This window comes from Equus quagga, chromosome 7, assembly GCF_021613505.1.
Source record: "Equus quagga isolate Etosha38 chromosome 7, UCLA_HA_Equagga_1.0, whole genome shotgun sequence".
NCBI lineage: Eukaryota > Metazoa > Chordata > Mammalia > Perissodactyla > Equidae > Equus > Equus quagga.
The window spans coordinates 83,392,069-83,413,163 of record NC_060273.1 but is presented as its reverse complement, the minus strand read 5'-3'; the positions used below and the strand labels follow the sequence as shown (position 1 = coordinate 83,413,163).

General features: G+C 40.9%; 1 protein-coding gene across 1 annotated transcript in view; it reads right to left on the bottom strand.

Moving 5' to 3' along the window:
• Positions 1-19,483, bottom strand: part of PPP2CA (protein phosphatase 2 catalytic subunit alpha) — a 22,364-nt gene extending 2,881 nt beyond the window's left edge. The window contains exons 1-5 of the mRNA XM_046666975.1: positions 19,154-19,483; positions 5,133-5,342; positions 2,067-2,240; positions 1,200-1,289; positions 509-670 (exon numbers count right to left, since the gene is read on the bottom strand). Of these exons, the coding sequence (XP_046522931.1) occupies positions 509-670; positions 1,200-1,289; positions 2,067-2,240; positions 5,133-5,342; positions 19,154-19,255 (738 nt within the window). The 5' untranslated portion in view covers positions 19,256-19,483. The remainder of the gene's footprint in view (positions 1-508; positions 671-1,199; positions 1,290-2,066; positions 2,241-5,132; positions 5,343-19,153) is intronic.
• Positions 19,484-21,095: the final 1,612 nt, after the last annotated feature.

Genomic DNA, 21,095 nt, shown 5'->3' with positions numbered 1-21,095 from the left:
AAAAAAAAAAAAAAAAAACAGACTCCTCTGAAAACATGGGGGCCTGCCGGGTGGCGCAGCGGTTAAATTCGCACATTCTGCTTCTCAGCGGCCCGGGGTTCGCTGGTTAGGATCCCGGGTGTGGACATGGCACCGCTTGGCAAAAAGCCATGCTGTGGTAGGCATCCCACATATAAAGTAGAGGAAGATAGGCATGGATGTTAGCTCAGGGCCAGGCTTCCTCAGCAAAAAGAGGAGGATTGGCAGTAGTTAGCTCAGGGCTAATCTCCACCCCCCCCACCAAAAAGAATTCTCTGAAAACATGTTAACTATGCATTTCATTGTGATCAAAAGCTTGAGATTTTAATTCTAGAATGCACCTACTAAAAATGCTCAGGCCGTATGGCAAATTCATCAAAAGGAATATATGGAATGTTCTCATTAATATCATTTAATTTAAAACTCCCTAATATCTTCCATCATTAAGTTTACTTAGAAAGCAAATCAGTTTTGAAAGAACAGAACGTACCTCCATCACCAGCTGGTGAGCTCTAGACACCAACGTGAGGCCATTGGCATGATTAAATGTCTCAGAAATATCTTGCCCAAAGGTGTAACCAGCTCCTCGAGGAGATATACCCCATCCGCCACGGTCATCTGGATCTGACCACAGCAAGTCACACATTGGACCCTAAAAAGCAAGTTAAGTTTTGAACTGCCTCTTGTAAAAATAATTAATACATGATTTTAGTAATTCTCCAGAAGCAGTACCCTACTAAGCCACACTTTGAGTGGTGGTTGCTAAAAATAGTGAAACATTTTGCAGTTAAAGTCATTTTTCTGTATCAAATAAATAGGAAACTATTTCCAGATGTCTTTAAGAGGTACAGCCTACATCAATGAGCCCCAACAGCAACAAGCTCTAATTAATCTGCCTATAGTATGCATACTTCACGTCAGACAGTATAGCCTAGTAATTAAGGCAGAGGCTCTGAAGAAAACTACGACCTAGGTCCTACAAGCCGAATCCCACAGCTGCTGTGATCTTGGCAGGTTTCTTAATGTTAGCTTTTTCTAAAGAATAGAGTCGACAAGAGGGCTCATACCATTTTTGAGAACTAAACAGAAGGATAAATACAATGAAGTTAAGTTACGATCACATTTTCCCTCTCTCTAAAATGTTTCCTGAAAAGATTTTATTACCAAATAAAAGTCAATACCTCATGGGGAACTTCTTGTAGGCGATCAAGTGCTCTGATGTGATCCAGTGTATCTATGGATGGTGAGAGGCCACCATGTAGACAGAAGATCTGAAAAGAATGGTTTATAATGTTAACCTCACCTAAAACAAACTTTAAACATTCAGGAACAAGCTGCAGGCAGTAGCCCAAATCACGTGGCCCCAGTGGTGTTTTAGCCAGAACCAATGTTGCCTCTGCAAGGTCTTTCTTTCTTCCAGCCCACTCTAAACTATCTAACTCACTCCCTTTCTTCCTGATAAACCATCACTACTGCATCCAGATTCCACTTCAAACAGCTCCTCCAGGAAAATGTTTCTCTGACATTACCCTCACCACAGACTATTATCTTCCTTCTCATAGAATCTTCCTGCAATTTCTTCTGTGCACTCCTCTACCTGGACCAGTGGATAACTAATTACATCTCTCAGACTTGTCCAGAAACAGCCTGAGAGATTGGATGGGCGGTGGGCCCAACACACAGTTAGTTCAGTGCCTGATAAAAAGAAGGCACTTCAAAAAGGCCCAAATGGGATGTGAGGGTGGAAAAATAAGTTACTGGCACCTAAACATTAAGAAAGCAGATTCTTGAGGGTCAGCCCCGTGGCACAGTCGCCAAGTCTGGCGCACTCTGCTTCGGCAGCCTGGGTTTGTGGGTTTGGATCCCAGGGGCAGACCTACATCACTCATCAAGCCATGCTATGGCAGTGACCCACATACTAAAAACAGAGGAAGACTAGCAACGGATGTTAGCTCAGAGTGAATTTCCTCACCAAAAAAAAAAGAAAGAAAAAGAAAGCAGATTCTTGAAAATAATTAGTAATATAAGTTTTAAGAAGACCTACATACCTGCCCATCCACCAAGGCAGTGAGAGGAAGATAGTCAAAAAGATCTGTAAAATATTTCCAAACATTTGCATTTCCATATTTCCTTAAACACTCATCATAGAAACCATACACTTGTGTGATCTGTCTGCTCTCATGATTTCCTCGAAGAATGGTGATGCGTTCACGGTAACGAACCTGAAAAAAACAGAAAACAACATGAACAGCTGGCTCCTTCAAAAACCAAATGACAATCCAGCAAACATTCTATAGGGAAATCCACAGTTCCAATTTTGTTGGAAAAAACATCCTACACTTCCACATCATACCAAACTGAAACCATGCATCTACAAACATTTGTCCATGGAGTATCTGCCAACCCCATCTCAACTAAAATCAAACTCTTGCTACCACCTTTATAAGCATAATCATCAAATGTAAAACTCCATCTATGACTTTTTTTTTTAGATTTCAATGATTTTTGGTAGATTCTTAGTTATGCAACAACCATCACAATCCAGTTTTAGAACCTTTCCATTACCCCAAAAAAGACCTCTCGTGCCTGTCTGCAGTCACCCCTGACTCCCACTCCCAGCAACTGATGAATTGTTTCTGTCTCTTGAAATTTGCTTTTTCTAGAAATTTCATATAAATGGAATCATACAATATGTAGTCTTTTGTGTATGGCTTCTTTCACTTAGCAGAACACTTTTGAGACTCATTCATGTATAGATGAGCAGTCTGTTCCTTTTCTTGCTGCACAGTACTCCACTGTAAGGCTATACCACATTTTGATTCTTTACTCACCAGTAGTATGAACATTTGGATTGTTTGCAGTTTCTGGCTATTAAGCATAATGTTGCTATATCATTTGCATGTTAAGTTTTTATATGGATATATGTTTTCATTTCTCTTGGGTAGAGTCCTAGTCAAGGATAATTGCTGGTCATATGGTAGGAACAGGTTTAACTTTTTGAGAAACTGCCAAACTTCTTCAAAGTGGCTGGACCATTTTACATTCCCACCAACAATGTATGAAGGTTCTAATCTCTCCATAAACTCACTAACACTTGGTATTATCAGCCTTATTGATGATAGCCATTCTAATGGGTGTGTGACTTTAATTTGCATTCCCTTGATGATTAATGATTTTGAGCATCTTTTCGTGTGCTCACTAACCATTCATATATCTTCTTGGGTGAAATATCTAATCAAATATTTTGTCGCTTTTAAAATTATTTATTGTCTTACTGAGTTATAATAGGTTTTAAAAAATATATGAATACTTTTTTCTTAGTGATGTCTTTTGAAGAACAAAAAAAATCTTAATTTTGATGAAGTTCAACTTATCAATTTTTTAATGGATCATGCTTGTGGTAGCTAGGGTATCTAAGAAATCTTTGCCTAACCCAAGGTTACAAAGATTTTCTCCTATGCTTTATTCTAGAAGTTTCATAGCTTTAGCTCTTACATTTAGGTCTATGATCCATTTTGACCATTTGTATGGTATGAAGGATCTAAGCTCATTTTTTACATGTAGATATCTAACTGTTTCAGTACTATCTGCTGAAGTTTCCTCCCCCGACTGTATTAGTCTGCTGAGGCTGCCAGAACAAAGTACCACCAACTGGGTGGCTTAAACAACAGAAATTTATTTCCTCACAGTTCTAGAGGCTAGAAGTCCAAGATCAAGGTGTCAGTAGGGTTGGTTTCTTCTCAAGGCCTCTCTCCTTGGCTAGTAAATGGCCATCTTCTTCATGAGTCTTCTCATCATCTTCCCTCTTCATCTGTGTCCTAGTCTCTTATAAGGACACCAGTCATACTGCGTTAGGGCTCACCTCTATGATCTCATTTTACCTTAATTACCCTTTAAAGGCCCTATCTCCAAATACAGTCACATTCTGAGGTATTGGGGATTAGGACTTCAACTTATTGGGGGGGGGGGGGCGCACAATTCAGCCTATTAACACCTTCAAACATGAATTCTTAAAGGTAGCATATTCATTCCTCCTCTGAGCACTGGGATGCTTACTGGACTTTAAGTACAGGTTAGCCTGCAAAGCTGCTTTCACTGTATCTAGAGTCACAGCAGAAACATTCCATCATTTAATCCAACTCCTTCATTTTACAGATGCAGAACATAATAACCTGCAAAAGTATTTTGTAGCACTTTGCATGATTCAGACTAGTAGCTTCATGAGCACATACATTATATTGCCTAAAACATTAACTGCCTAAAATTTAGCTCTTGCCAAAACCACATCTCACTGCTTCTCCAATCTTAGAAGTCTCTGGCAGCCATTTTATCATTCTGCATATTCTTTAGTAAAATCTTCTCCCCAAAATGTAAAGTCAAGCAATTTCTTTTAAGGGAAAGGCAGAAGCCTGCCATCCTAAAAGCTGTTTACCTTTTTTTGTTTCACCTTCAGATCTTTCTATACTTCCCAAAGCTACAACTGGTATAAAAAACAACTTGCTTTCCTTATCATTTCTATTGTTTTACATTATCATGTAATGTTTAATGGCTGCAAACTAGTCCATCAAGATAAATCATAATTTGATATTCACTTACTGTTCAATATTTAGACCAATTCTTTTTCTGATATTAAAGATAATGCTGCAATTCATGTTTTTATATAAAGTCCTTTTCCTCTTGACTTTCTTCCTCAGTAAAATTTTAAGTATATGATTACTATGTCAAAGGATATAAATATTCTGACATTTGCTATGTTTTGTTCCTTTATAATACTCAAAAGTATCTAGAAAGGTAATTATATTACCTCTCCACACCCCATTTATTGAACTAAAACTTCTATTTGACCAGCCTCTAACGTTTTTCAAATAATCTGACTGAGGCATTCTCTTCCTTAGAAAATAACCTTTTTGTTTTTATTCTATTCCATCCTCTCACTGAGAATGAAGGCAGACATTTATAAGTCCCAGCCCTGAATATCTGCATTCCTAAACGTGGAGTTTTATTCTAAAAACCTAACACTCAGATGGAGAAAATCACAAATCAGCGGGAAGAAAGAACATTCAAGAGGTCTGTCTTACCCAGTTCAAAATGCCCAAACATAAAATTAAAATTACCTTAAGAGCTACAAGCAGTGTAACTGTTTCAACTGAATAATATCCTCTGTCAACATAATCTCCCATAAACAAGTAATTTGTATCTGGTGATTTGCCACCAATTCTAAACAGTTCCATGAGATCATGAAATTGCCCATGCACATCTCCACAGACGGTGACTGGACATCGAACTTCTTGCACGTTGGATTCCTTTGTCAGGATTTCTTTAGCCTACGGATGGAGAAAAACCAATACATTTGGCGTTAAACAACATTGACAAAGATATGTTGACTCACACTTAATGTAGCTTAAGGAGCAGACTCAGTATAAGATGAAATTGCAGGAAATTATGATCCTACTAAACAAGAGGGCAAGATATGGCTGGGTTCTAGCCACTGGCTATCTTAACCCCTGATACCTAGAAAAAAGTGCATCAAAATGCATAACCCCATTTCTCTCTTCAGTATCAGGAGGTTTTAGGCCTATCAGCTGCCATCTAATAAATAAATGCTAAAGAGATTATTATTAGCAGCCATATAAGATCAATGAAAATAGAACAAGACATTCAGGTACCTAGTTTCTTAGCTTTAGAGTTCTATAATGCAGGTACTCCAGGATTCCAGGCTATGAGGCAAGCTTTCTTAGTTTTGCTTGACTTTTAATTTTTGGAAAACATTAAAATTTTATCTGTATTTTGATGTATTTTTTACACTCTATCCCTAAATGCAAATTTCTTGTTTTACAATTGTGGCTATATGGTTGGGTTTTATGTTGCTTTTAGAAAATTGCTTGGCAGCATATGCATTCCCCCATGTAATCACAAATCCAAAGATACTTTTAAGGGTAATATAACAGTTCACTCAGTAGAAACCATATCATTCATTCAATATACACTTATTGATCATTTACTGTGTGCCAGATACTGTAAAGTGCACTGGGAGATAATCATTCATGTGCTCAACCATCCAAGTGGTGTGTGTGCCAGGCCCTGTGTTAGGCACTGGAGGTAGAGAGAACAGGATAGGTAATTCCCATGCAGGTGGGGAGATTTACAAGTAACCAAATACAGACTGTGTTAAGTGCCACGAGAGAAAGGGAGAGAGTAACTGGTGGAGACCACTTTAAATAAGATATCACAACAAAGAAGACAGTTCATAAAAGCACAATGGAGCAGGAGAGCCAGACAATAAAACGATCATTACGAAAGAAGGGCCAACTGCTAAGACACGCTAGAGTAAGCAGCAGTGTTCCAGGATCACAAACAGTGGAACGGCCAGGAAAACTGCTTGAGATCCAAAGAATGGGCAAGACGGGAAATGGGAGGAGGTCTAATACAGACAGATGCAATTATATGTAAAAAGTCCCAGTAGTTAAGAGGAAAAGGCTAACATGGCTGAAGCACAGCATACAAGAGTGGAGAATAGGGGGGGACCTGCCCAGTGGTGTAGTGGTTAAGTTTGGCATGCTCTGCTTCAACAGCCCAGGTTCACGGGTTTGGATCCCAGGCACAGACCTACACCACTCATCAGCCATGCTGTGGCAGCGACCCACAAACAAAGTGGAGGAAGACTAGCACAGACGTTAGCTCAGGGCTAATCTTCCTCAGCAAAAACAAACAAACAAACAAACAAAAAACAAACAAAGCCCCAAAAAGAGTAGAGAAGAGGGTAGACTGGGGTGGGAATAGGGTGACTGACTACTCTGATTTTAGCACTGAAAATCCCACATGCTAGGAAAGGCCTCAGGTGTGCCCAGACAAACCATGATAGTTGGTCACCCCAGGCAGGAAATGCAGGGGGAGAAAGGGGCATGGTTATGAACTGAAGAACAAGTCCAATCAAAGTAGTATTAGAATAGAGATCCACTGGCAGAAAATATAAGTGAATTTAGGATTTCAGAGGTAGGACTATGGATGTGGATTTCTGAGATGGAGCAGAGCTTAAAGGCTACTAGTATTCAGTGACCAATCCATCAACAAGTCTTGCCTAGTCTCCTTCTAAAACATAGCTCAAATCCATCTGCTTCTATCTTTTTTGCCACTACCCTGGACCACCATGATCATTTCACCTGGATTTCTGTGCTAGCCTCCACATTGAACTCCATTTCCATGCTTCCTGCCTTCAATCTTCATGCAACAAAGTGACACTTTATAAAAGATTCACCAGATTCATTTTATTTAGCACTGCGTATACAGCATCTCACCAGAATAATGCCTGAGACGCAGAAGGCACTTAACACAGATTTGTTGAGTGAGTCAAGAACTTAAACTGAAATACTGACTAGGTCATCTTCAGAGGCAGCCATGGATATCACCCAGGACAACAGCAGAAGTACAGGCCTAGAAACTGGTACCGAGTTCTCTGGAGAATGAAGAAACAATAGGTAACAGCGGTAAAGAAAGATGCCTAGGAATCTAGGTAAAGGACAGAAGCCTGAAAAACACAGGGAATTTTATCCTTCAGTAGAGGGAAGCAGCTGGGAGGACTATTAGAGAAGGTACATGACATCCTTAGGATAGCCAGATTTCAGTTAAGCCAAGGTAAAAGAAACTTCTGAGAATGGGTTAAAGGTATTTACTTCACATACTCTATCAACTTTATTGAGCATCTCCAATGTGCGACCAGAATGGTGTTCCAGAATGTACAGTGAAAGGCTGGGTCAGGAGAAGGCAACACATTGCAACATGAGGGTGAAACTATCATAGAGAATTATTGCTAATGAGCCATTGTTCATTACATTTTGAGCGACAACCAAGATGTCAAGCACTAGTTTTAAGGCAGTGGAATGCAATCTTAGCTGCACGTTAAAAATCACTTGGGGGGCTGGCCCAGCGGCACAGCGGTTGGGTTCACACGTTCCGCTTTGGCAGCCCGGGGTTTGCTGGTTCGGATCCTGGGTGCCGACATGGCACCGCTTGGCAGGCCATGCTGTGGCAGGTGTCCCAGATATAAAGTAGAAGAAGATGGGCACGGATGTTAGTTCAGGACCAGTCTTCCTCAACAAAAAGAGGAGGACTGGCAGGAGATGTTAGATCAGGGTTAATCTTCCTCAAAAAAAAAAAAAAAAAAAAAAATCACTTGGGACGCCCTTTAAGAAAAAATCCAGATGCCTAGGCTACTCCTCTCCCAATTAAGTCAGAATCTTCAGGGGTGGGATCCAAGCATCAACAATTTATTTAAAGTTTCCCTTCCCCACCTCACACTGGTGCTTTCTTGGGTACAGCCAAGTTTAAGAACCACTATTTCAAGTTGGCCAACATTTTGGGCAGCCTATTTCAGGACACTCATCAATCACTGACATCCCAAAATTAATTATTAATTTGACCTAACATTTTTAAGTTACGAAAAAATTTCCACCGTGTCTCAAAAAGAGCAATTTCTTAAGAAATATAAGCCATCTCTGCAGAGTAATTCCAATCTCTTCTGATTTATTATTACTAAAAAGCACAAGTTCATTAGGCATATTCCACTACTCAGTCTTTTTGGCATTAATACCATGTCTAGTGTTTTTAGCACCTAGTACATACTAATGAAAATAGCTGTAAATGAAATATAGGTCCTACTTCAAAGAAATTTGCAAAAGTTATTCAGAAGTTTTCAAAGGACAACGATATAAGAAAACAGATGGTCACATACCATGTAAATCTTGCCATGATGTTATTACCACATCTAATTCTATCAGAAGCTAAATTTCCTTACCTGCAAGGCTATTCTCTGTAAGTGATAAAAGGTTGCCATTCATGACTGCCTGAAGTTCCTTATTACAATCTGCACACAATTTCTATTAACATCATGGAAGGGAAAATTAAGGCTAAATGCTATTTGTTCCCTTTATTTTGATTTACACAAATCATAATGATAAACACAGTATCTATCTTTAGTTTTATTTTTAAAACTATACTAGTTAGGGGCTGGCCCCGTGGCCGAGTGGTTAAGTTCGCGCGCTCTGCTGCAGGCGGCCCAGTGTTTCGTTGGTTCGAATCCTGGGCGCGGACATGGCACTGCTCATCAAACCACGCTGAGGCAGCGTCCCACATGCCACAACTAAAAGGACCCACAACGAAAAATATACAACTATGTACTGGGGGGCTTCGGGGAGAAAAAGGAAAAAAAAAAATCTTAAAAAAAAAAAAAACTATATTAGTGAAAGTAATACATTCTTGTAAAAAGAATTTTAGCAGCAGATAAAACTAAATATCTCTTTTGACCATTCTCCACAATCCCACTCCCCCTGGGCAAAGTAACTGCCAATAGCGTTCTGATGCATATCCTTTCAGAACCTTGTTTACAAATTTTACATACATTATAATATGCCCACAGAAACATAAGTTTTCCTTTGCATTTTTAAACTAGAAACAATATTGTTCAGCAGTCTGCTTTTCTAACAATATATCTTGGAGTTCAAAACATACATATAGACCTGCGGTTAATTTCTCATAGTGGATGTACAGTATTCCTTGAGGGCTGACAATACTTTAGGGGGTAAAAACACTGCAATGCATATCCTAGTATTTGCTCCCTCATATACACACGCAGGCACATTTCCTGAAAGAAGATACTTTGAAGTGGACCTATTGGTATAAGCAGTAGTTTGCATTTTTTTTATGTCAACACTATCAAACTGTCCTCCAAAAGGGAAAGGACACTGTATATATAAACAGAACATTTTTAACTTCGAAACCTGGGAAAGACAAAGCTCTTTCTTCCCTTCCTGCCAAATTTCAGATCAGAACAACTGTAGTTAAATCCTAGAGAAAACAGTAATATGTATCAGATGCAATCAACCCAACTATTAAGTATATTTCAACAACAAAAATTCAAGCTTACAAAGGATCGATATTTTAAACATAATTTTTGTTTCTTTGTCTCAAGTTAGTAGCTCTCAGGTGATCACTATACGAAAATACACTACCCCAGAACACCAGAATAATAAGCCAGTAGATGTCCTTACTAAAGATTCTTTTACCATCAGGAAAACTAATCATAGAAAAAGAGAAGTCTGAGAGAAGCTGTACTGTCACAAGAAGTCAGGCCTTCTAAGTTCCCAAAGCACCTAACAGAACACCTCTATGGGTCACCCAAGAACCTCTAGACCTTCATCAACCACCAGTCTCAAGGAGAGCTATACAACCTCAACTCTCTAGTTTAAAAATAAATGGTAAAACCTGACTTTCAAAGTAATTTAATTGACAGAGATTTTAAATTTTTTTGGGGGGGGGAGGGGAGATTAGCCCTGAGCTAACTACTGCCAATCCTCCTCTTTTTGCTGAGGAAGACTGGTCCTGAGCTAACATCCATGCCCATCTTCCTCTACTTTATATGTGGGATGCCTACCACAGCACGGCTTTTTGCCAAGCGGTGCCATGTCCACACCTGGGATCCGAACCGGCGAACCCCGGGCCACCAAGCGGAATGTGCAAACTTAACCACTGTGCCACGGGGCCAGCCCCTAGAGATTTTAAAAATTTTAATAACTACCTTTTCCTCTATGGTATTCTACTCCTATAATTTAAGGCCTTATGTTACCTGAATTATGCACAAAAGCAAAACACACAAACCCCAAATTTTTTCAGCTTACCCTAAAACATTTTTCCACACCTTCAGATGTCTCAGCTAATATATTTAACATTTGAAAAAAAATTAAGATCAAGTTTTTAAAAACAGTGTAATTAGTACATTTATTTTTTATTTATTAGGACCCTACTGAAATTCAGTCAAATCGTACAAACTGACATGAATGAATTCAAGGAAAAAAGATTTGATATAAAACTTCAGAGAACAAGGTTAAAACTGAAATAGGCTATTCCATTAATAAGAGCTTATCACAAGTAACAATGGAAAGTTAAAATTTCATACCATCCTAAAATCTAAACAATTTGGTGATCCTACTTGAAGGAAAGCAACCTTTAGGGACATTAATTTATTATCAATGTGATCACAGCATTCTGAGTTCTAACTCAGAAATCTCACAATTTTATTTTTCAACCTACTATAAAACAATCAGATATAAAGTGAATGATTTGTTTGATAGATATGGGCCATCCCTAACCACCGTAATAACATGAAATTACAAACAGGGCAGACTTACATTAGACCTCATACAGCATCCAAGCCAATAGTTTTCAAGGAAGACAAAAAAACATGAACCAACAACAGATTCACCAACTACTTATCTATTAATTTCCTTAAGGGCACACAACAGCAGTATCATTTCTACGTAACCTGTGCTGTAGAAAAAGCCATGCAACACATTCATACATTTTTATTATTAAATCAAGCAACACCTAAAACACCAAATGATTACAACCATGTAAAAATTCTTTGTATAAAAAGACTGGAAAGCATTAAAATGTTAAAAGATGGTTTATTTCAGCAGTGAAACTGTAGGAATATGGCTGTCTTAATCCTACCACCCAACAAAAACTACTCTCACACTTGTTTGTATTCCCTTTCAGTTTTTATCTACATACGTACAGACCCCTCATGTTTAAAATTGGTCAACGTCCCATTTTATGTCCTAACATTTCATATTCACTAACCCAATTCCCTAGAGCATTATAGTAATCATTTTAAACTGCTGTATAGTATCCTCTTGAACAGATCTATACACATATTATCGTTTATTTGAATTATCCCCTTTCAAGAAATTTTCAATTGTGGGATTACAGAGCAAAAACAGTATGAACATTTTTTTTGGTTTCCTACATACTATTAAACTGGATTATGCCAACTTGTTATGCAATAATAAGTGGAAGAAGGTACCCATTCTCAGCTATTTCAGATATAAAATGTTATGTCCTGATTTAACTCGCACTTTTTATTTTGAAGTTCTTTTTATTCTATGCTTCTTTGCTATCAGTTATTTCTCCTCTTATACAAATTGTCCACACATGTTCTTTGAACATCTATTCATAGACAGCTGATGTTCTTAAATGTTTTCTATTAAAAATCAGGTGAAGGGCTGGCCCCATGGCCGAGTGGTTAAGTTCGCGGGCTCCACTTAGGCGGCCCAGGGTTTTGCTGGTTCGGATCCTGGGCGTGGACGTGGCACTGCTCATCAAGCCATGCTGGGGCGGTGTCCCACATGCCACAACTAGAAGGACCCACAACTAAAATATACAACTATGTACTGGGGGGATTTGGGGAGAAAAAGCAGGGGGGAAAAAAAAGGATTGGCAACAGCTGTTAGCTCAGGTGCCAATCCTAAAAATCAGGTGATTATTAATTCTAATGTTCACAGGAACTCTAGTTCAAGTAAATTTAACATTTCATACTCTAACCATAGTTGAATACATTTTCTACTAATATAGCCAAAAAAGACATAAAAGAAGGCTGAAAAATGCAATAATTAATTTTTGAATTTTACTTTTCATTTTAAGCAGAACTGAAGACATCTGAAGTTTTTTCAAAAGCATAATAAATTTGCAAGCAAGGATAATTTTTCTTCAATATCCTAAGAGACACTGAATTCATACTGCTTTTATGAAAGATAAAAGGTAGGTTTCCTTTGACTTTCATAACTGCAAAAAAAAATTAAGGTTCATGATATATTAGTCTATATGGCTAGATTTTTATTTTGGTGATAGATAAGGTAGGACATATGTATCATAGGACATATGTACACATATGCATCTGGCGTATTACTAGCCCCAAAAGCAAATGAATCTCGAGCTAATTATCTTCAAGTATCAAACCTTTCTTCATTCTACTTGTCTTTCATTAATTATAATTAATAGATGCCTCTAATATTTTAGAAAACATTTTAGTCTTCTTTAAAACCTGTATGATTATACTTTAGGGTCTAACTGAAAGAAAAAGGTCAGTGATGAAGGACAATTCTAAAATATATTAAAGTAAAATACATAATTTGATGTCTTTCCAACTGTTTCTGTCAAATCATCATCCTCACCTCCGACCAAAACGAATGCCCATTTTCTTTAAAGCCATATGTCTCTCATGCAACAGACTGGCCTCAATCTTTACCAATCAACCTACACATGTGCATGAATTAAACATTTCCAATCATTCCTGAATAGGAAAAAAAATGTTAATCTACTAAACTGAGAAATGTTGCTATATACATAGTTTAAAAAATCTCACCACAACAATCCACCATGAATGAGATTCAACCACTCTGGGTCACAGTTTCCTCTCTCATCTGTAAAGAGCGACTTAGCCTAAATGGTCTTTAAGGTTCCTTCCATCACTAAAATTCTACTCCATCCTAAAGCACTTCTTAAGCCTTCTTATTAAAAGTCAGAGCCACCCAAGAGAAACAGATAGTGCGCCTTACTGCTATTTTACAGATGATGGGTTGCAGAGAAATAAAATTCACTTGATCACCACTAGCATAAACATTCTAAAATCTTTCCTATCTAGAGTCTACTACAAGGCCAACCTCCTGACTAATCTGAAGCCCTGTTATTAGAGCAGAAAACAAACAAGTCCCTATGATAATGTTATTTAGACAAAACTAAACAGTGAAAACTAATAATGCATATAATGGGAGCTTAATAAATTTTGGTTGAATGAATTCCAAAAACAAATGTACACTGCCACATACTTAATACCATCACGGACACTCTGACCTTTGTGAACTACACTTTGCATACGACTCCAGCTAGGTAAACAAACTGTCTCCCAGCGGCATTCTAAAAGAAAGGTTCTCAACCTTCTTCCAGCCCCCTCAACGACAGAAGGGTTAAAAATTCTCATCTGTAGTAATAACTAAATGACTAAGGCAGAGGTGAGGACAGAGTGCCAGAATGACTGGCCAGCCGGTCATGTACAGATTAGAAAATACTCAGATTCACATACACAAGTCTCTGTTACTGCTTTGTTCACCCATTCCAAACCACAATACCAATAAACAAACAGGCAATAACAACTTGGCATTGTGAAGAATTTACGCAGTTAATCCCAGATTGTTCTTTACACTTCTTTTAGACCCAATCCCCCAGCCATTTATTGGCAGCCAGACCTCTACTTCAGCCTCTTCTATCACTTTTGCTCCGGAAAAAATGGGGGAAAAAGCTATTTAAAACAACAAAAAATAAAATCTTTCCCCTTCCTAGTTCTAGTCCAATTCAGACCTCACATGTATAGGAGAATGTAGGTTGAGGGTTTTTTTAGACAAAGATGGCAATGAGAAATGAGTAAAGAAGAAAAGTGGAAATAAAAGAGTCAAAGCAGAAGAGAGTGGAAAAAAGGTTTAGGGGCCAGCCTGGTGGCGCAGTGGTTAAGTTAGTACACTCCGCTTTGGTGGCCTAGGGTTTGCCAGTTCAGATCCCGGGTGCAGACCTACACACTGCTTGGCAAGCCATGCTGTGGTAGGCGCCCCACATATAAAGTAGAGGAAGTTGGGCACAGATGTGAGCTCAGGGCCAGGCTTCCTCAGCAAAAAGAGGAGGATTGGTGGTGGATGTTAGCTCAGGGCTAATCTTCCTCAAAAAAAAAAAAAAAAAAAAAAAGAAGAAGGAGGTTTATCTGCCACACATGTTCTCAGCACCCTCAGTAAAGACCCCCTCCCCACCACTACCTCAACCCTAACCGAATGTCTCCTGGTTTTCCTAGCTTATCTCCTCCAAACTAAACAAAGAATACTTCACAGGTAACTGAAAAACTTGACTCACAATGAGATACGGGAAGTTAAAAGGGGGAACACCATACTGGCGATATTAATGTGTTCCCATGCACTCCTCCATGGCCCATCATTCTTTCTACAGCATGAGTTTCACCTTAGCCTTATTGCCAATCTTTGCAGACACAGAACTCTAGGCTCTGACGGAGAAAATAAAGGGAGAGTCGGGGACCTGTGTGTCTGAATAGTAGGACTGTGCACCTTCTCAGTATTTCCTCATTAAGTCAACCCAAAGCCAAACGCATTACTGCTTCATACTTGGGAGATCATGAAACACACATAGGCACAAATAGGTTTAACTGTGAAAGCTATGAGGATAAAAAGAAAGGCATTTTACAAGCTGTAATAAACAATATAAATGCCAGTTATTCTTTACTAGAATATTTTAGAGCTCAGTCTCTGGATCATGATTTACACTATCTAGTTCATTTTCTATGTATTCTCAAAGTTTTCATCTCACCGATCTGAGTGGCAAATGCAGTTAGCCATATCCAAAATTATGGAATAATTATTGTTTCCCCCTCTAGGACAAAATGAGACAACCATATGTGACATGAATAGAAAACTTTCAAGCAATCAGAATAAAAATAAAGCTTTATTTTACAGAACTGTTGATTCTACAATTAAGTTTGGCCCCAACTCACCTACATCCTTCATTATTAACACTACCTCAGAAAAGAGAAAGGGGGGGCTCTGAAGCAAGACTAGAACATTGGATTTAGAATCCATAAACCTAGGTAATCTCAGTTTAGCCCCTGTAGTCACGTCATTTTACCTTTCTGAGTCTCTGGTTTATATCTATAACTGAGAACAGTAACTGTCTCATAAACTTGTTAAGGCAACTGTGTATGCGAAAGTATGATGAAAATAATATTCTGCATCATGATTTCCCTCCAACTGTTTATTCTCAATATTCAAACTAGTTTTATGGAAAAGAGCCAAACAATCTTTTAAATCAAACACACAGACAGACTCACAAAATGTATTATCCACTTCATATAGGAAGTTAACCTTGGTCAAATATCTTGCAGCTCATCCAATTAGAAAAAAGGTTTGTTTTTTCCATAGTCATGTAACAAATGTTCAAACTAAGTGAAGCCTTAATGACTGCATTTTATTTATAGTGCTTGTAGAGCAATGGAAAACAGCAGCATACCTACGTAAAGAACTGCTTTGAAAAAAAACCTGGCTATCAAACAACATTCTCCACAAGTTTGGTAAGACCTGAAAGCACAAAGCCAAAAACCATACCTAAATCAAACCACTGCTGAAATCACATAATAAAAGACTGTTTACTGTAGTTAATGCAAAACCAAATTGATACTATTTACTTCTTTCAATCTGTAGATGGAAACATAGATGTGGCAACGCTACTGACTATAGAACTGTGCCTGAGACAAAAACTGCATTCGCTCATAGCAAATTTTTCAACAATCAAGAAATTATGATCCCCAAAATGATAAGGTATACTGCACACACAATAACCTCGGTTTGGATATAAACCTTAATTACATCTTGGGGGGAAAAAAAGCTTAAGTAGTTAATAACATAAAAACCATATTCACCCCTGTCTATAAATACACACTTGGATTCTCTGCATTTTGAACCCCTACCACTGTTAATTGTTGATGGGATCCCAAATTAATGACCTCTGAATTTTTTAATCACATGACCTCTTATGGTATATTTCTATCTTTACTATTTAACTTTAAATATTTCATTCAGATTCGGCATCTTCAGGTGGATAGAGGGAAGGTTTTTATATTATTCCTTCTTATAATCAAAGAAATGGCCAACTTTTACCAAATAGCTATCCCTAACAAGTATCTTTTCTTTAAAAAGAAGAAAGAAAAAACTACTATTATACTAATGAAAAAAAGTTTTCCCTCAAGATTTTCAGAATATGTAGTAGCTTTCACCAGATGTGCTATTGACCACACAAACATTAACAGGGAAAAGAGAAGTTTTATTTTACTAGAAAAACTTGGACAAAAGATCATTTCAAGTCATGCATCCTAAATTCATCCCACATACCTAAAAAGCTGCCTTCACAGTAATTTAGTTGAGCAGGTTGAATATAGTTCCAAAAGTTGAAATACTTACAAGTTAAAAACAGTATGAAAACAGTGTGATATCCTCCCCAAAGGAGCCACTTCTTGGAAACCTAACTTCAAATACTATTTCCATCTTTTTGGCTCTAAAAACTAAAATCTGGACACATTGGATGAGCAACGGAGATCTACGCATAAACTGATTAATCTCACTACACCTTAATTTTACAAAGACGTGGAAAAGGGTGAACATTTACCAGAAGCATCAAGCTTCAGCCACCCCACCTTAACATCCAAAATTATCTTCTATAGTCTCCAACACAAACCCTCTACTTCTGTGGTCCATCTACTATTGATTTCCAACTAGATTCGGTCATCTTGAGACTAAGTATGATTATTCTTCATTGCTTTTCATTCCTAAGAGTAAGCAATCTTGGATAGTCAATAGATGTTCAATATTTATACACAAAGTACTAATTTAAAATGGAACTGCATAATCTCAGAAGATTAGAAAAGACCCTAGAACATCATCCGTTTTAACTATTTTACAGACAGGAAAGTGTGGAGCAAGTGAAGTGGTTGCCTGAAGGTCAGTCACAATTACTCACTCTACAGCAGAAAAAGAACTAGTGTCCAGGTCTAACGTGAAGTTCACTGGTCTTCCAATTACATCATTACCTCTCTTCTTTTTCCTACACAAATGACTCGTCATCCAGCCAACTGCTGGCTCAGTGTCTTTATATAAAGTGCTAAACTCACTTACAATACCTAGAAATTAAGACCCGACAATATACATTAAACAATTTTTAAAAGCCTATTTCTAAACCTTTAAAACAAATACCATCCTCATTTGATGCAAAAGAATTAAGGGTCAAGAAGCAACACAGTACATGCTACCACTAAAATTCAGCTCAGGAGATGATGTGCCACCTCATCCACTAGTAGGAGAGTTTTATTCAGGCTTGGGATAAATAAATCTGAATTTGACTCACTTAAGTTGCAATTATTCACAGCATAGTTTCTGAAAAAGCCTGTTTCAGGAGCATATACATCAAACTCGTGAACGTAATTTTCACATCAAACCACAAACGAGTCAGCAGAATCGCTAATAACTCTCTTCACTAATACGAAATGCTGATATCCCACAATTCTGTACTAGGAAGAAATGTTGCAAAGTTAATTTTTGAAAAGGGAAGTCAAAATATTCATAGTGGAGATGGCACATTCTATACTTTAGAAAACTGAGTTATGATTTCATAGCTAATAGCTAAATACACTACCTGTTTGCCCCACTCCTAGGGAAAAACAGAACGGAATTAAGATAACTTAAAATGGACTTATTAAATGGACAACATTCCATTTTCAATGTCTGTGAGTTAAAGTTATTTAAACACTAAGCACAACGTCTGGAATACAGTAAAGGTCAACAGACAGCTATTATTACTACTACTACTGCGAGCCACAAAAATACAAACAAGTAACTTTTCCAACACAGAGCCAGGATACAAAATTTACTACTCTTAGTTTATGTTGCTCATTTACAAATAAATGGCAAAATGCCAAATACGTTAAGCTTAGAGAAGGGTTTCACACTACCCAATTTGAGTCAGCATAGATTAAACCGGCACTTGATTTCCAATCCCAAAGCTCCTTATGAAGTATGACTCACCAAATTCTCCATTTCTTCCAACTACGAAAAATAAGTTATACTCTTCCTCTATAACTACCACCATGACCCTCGTAGAAATCAGGTTAGAGATTTATTTTTAAATTCTCTAAAAAACACGTTTTAAATAAGTCTCTCGAAAAGACTGGTCGGTGAACTTAACACAAACCACCCAGGACAGTGCTAAAGCTGTGTGACCTTTAGCTAGGTCCTGGGATCCGGCCTACAAGCCCGCCTTTGGGGGACCCACTGGACAGCTTCGGACCTAAAAATCAGGCCTGAGCACAAGTAGAAAGCCTCTCATCCATCTCACAGGAGAGTCCCAGGCCCGATTCCCAGGCCGTGGAACCCAAGCACCCTTACCGGACCTCATAACCGTCCCCGACCCTGACACGCAGGGTCCCCGCTCCCCCGCCACCTCACCCGGCGCCAAGGCCGGGAGGCTCCGAAGCCCCGGAATCGGGGGAGCGGCGCCATTTTAGGCGGCGGTGGCGGCGACAACCAATCCCTGCGCGGGAGGCAGGGGGCGCCGGGTGGCCCGGGAGCCGCGCCGGGCGCCGGTCTGGGCGGCTGGGGGGCCCGGGCCGGCGCCTCCGCCATGTTGCACCGCCCCACGGCCGCCGCCTCCTCCTCCTCCTCCTCGGCGGGCTCGGCCGCGGGGCGCCCGCAGCCGGAGCGCAGCTCACCTTCTCGCAGAGGCTCTTGACCTGGGACTCGGACAGCTGCTTGCACTCGTTCAGCTGCTCGATCCACTGGTCCAGCTCCTTGGTGAACACCTTCTCGTCCATGATGCCACCCACCCGAACCGGCTGCCGCTCCGCGCTATTCCCGCGCCGCCGCCCGCACACGGGCCACACGCACACGCCGCCGCCGGGTCCCGGGGTACTTGAGTGGTTGCTGGCGGCTGCTCGGCGCTAGCGCTGGCCCACTGGCTCCCCCCGCAGTGCTCGGCCACCGGCCGCTGCCCTCCTCGGCTCGCTCTAGTCCCAGAGCTCGATCTCTGTAATGGCGGCCGCCGGCGTGGTGACGTCACGCCCGGCGTCAGGAGGCGGCGGGGCGCGGAGCGGCAGAAGGGCCGAGACACCGGCTGCGCAACTGCGGAGCCAACCCTGGTCGTCCGCCAGACCCGAGAGGGGGCGGGAACTAGGGGCCAAGGCGCAGGCGCAACGGAGCCGGCTGGTAACAGGCACGGTCGCTTTTAGGGCGTGGTCCCCCAGAAGGGAGGGGTCGAGGGGGAAGGGAAGACCGAGCCCGAGCAAGCGCGGTGCTCGCACCCAGGAAGCCGGCTGATTCCAGGGCACTACGTCCTGCTTGGCGCGGGCGCGGGCGCGGGCCTGACGCAGGCGCGGCCCGGGTGGGAGGGATCTCCTCGCAGCCGGAGACTTTTCCCCTAAGGTTGTAGGCGTCGGTTCTTCATCCGGCGATTGCAGCCAGGTCACGGAAGCGGGGATTGCGACCCCATGAACCCTCCGTGATGCAACAGCGCTGGAATTGCGTGGGATTCCCGCATCTTTGGGGGCAGGAACCGGCGCCGAGTGGTTGGAGCGGCCACCTCCGCCTCTGGGCGCGGCCCGCGCCTTGTAATTAGGTCACTCGTAGGCGGAGGAGGGTGTACCTGCCCCGGGAGTGCCGCGCAGTGCACCTGACTCCCCCGGCACACACCTGTCCCCGGGCCTAGGTGTCTGGTCGGGCGCGATGGCTGAACCTTGGGCTTTTCTCTGGGCCTCGGACCTCGCCTGGCTTCTACACGCCCCGCGCAGCCTCGCCCGTTGTTGCCTTCCGACTAAGGTGTGCGCCTTCCTCCCACTCCGGTTCCTCCTGGGAATGAGAGACCCCGACCCCCAACCCCTGCCCTCCCTGGCCTACTTCCTGGAGGAAAGGCCGCAAGGAGATGGTCGCACCCGTCCTGACCGCGACCAGGTGGTGTTCGAATCGGCTACGATCAGCGCTTTAAAGAACGCTCGGATACCCTAGGATCGGCCCTCGGTCTGGCTATGAATCTGTTTGGAGTTTGCGAAATGTTTTCACATTCCACTGTCTCTGCATTCACAGAAATATTTGGCTCCTTTGAGCGCCGACTATGTGCTAAAGCCCATGCCCGGGAGAGAGATCATCCAGCCAAGGTTCCCTGCCCTGGTGGAGCTTGTATTCTGCCAACAGTATTGCTTAAAAACGGTCTGGGGATAGATAGGCAGAAGAGAGATTATGATGTCTGCAGGACCTGAGAGAGAGAAGCTTTCCAAATGACATTTAACCTTAAAGAGCAAGGCGAGAGCCGAACCTGGTCCCCTGTCTTCTAGACTCCCTACCCGGAAAGCAGGCGACCCTTCCACACGCAAGCACTCAGCGATGTACAGGAGAAGAGTGCTCGCTGCAGCTCTCAGGGCGTTATCCCGACCAACAGGCTGAAGAAGGCCCTGCAGGTCCAGATCAGCCAGTGGCGGAACTGAAAATTGTCTTATTCAAGACAACTAGCTTGGCGAGGCCGACTGGCTTGGCCTTCCCCAGCTGGAAGTTGCAATTTTGCCTTCCCTTCGTCCTTATCAGTGGCGTGCCCACAAGAAAGCACCTCAGATCTAATCCCCAAAAGGATTATACCTAATTTACCGGGCTGGGAAAAAGTTCTTT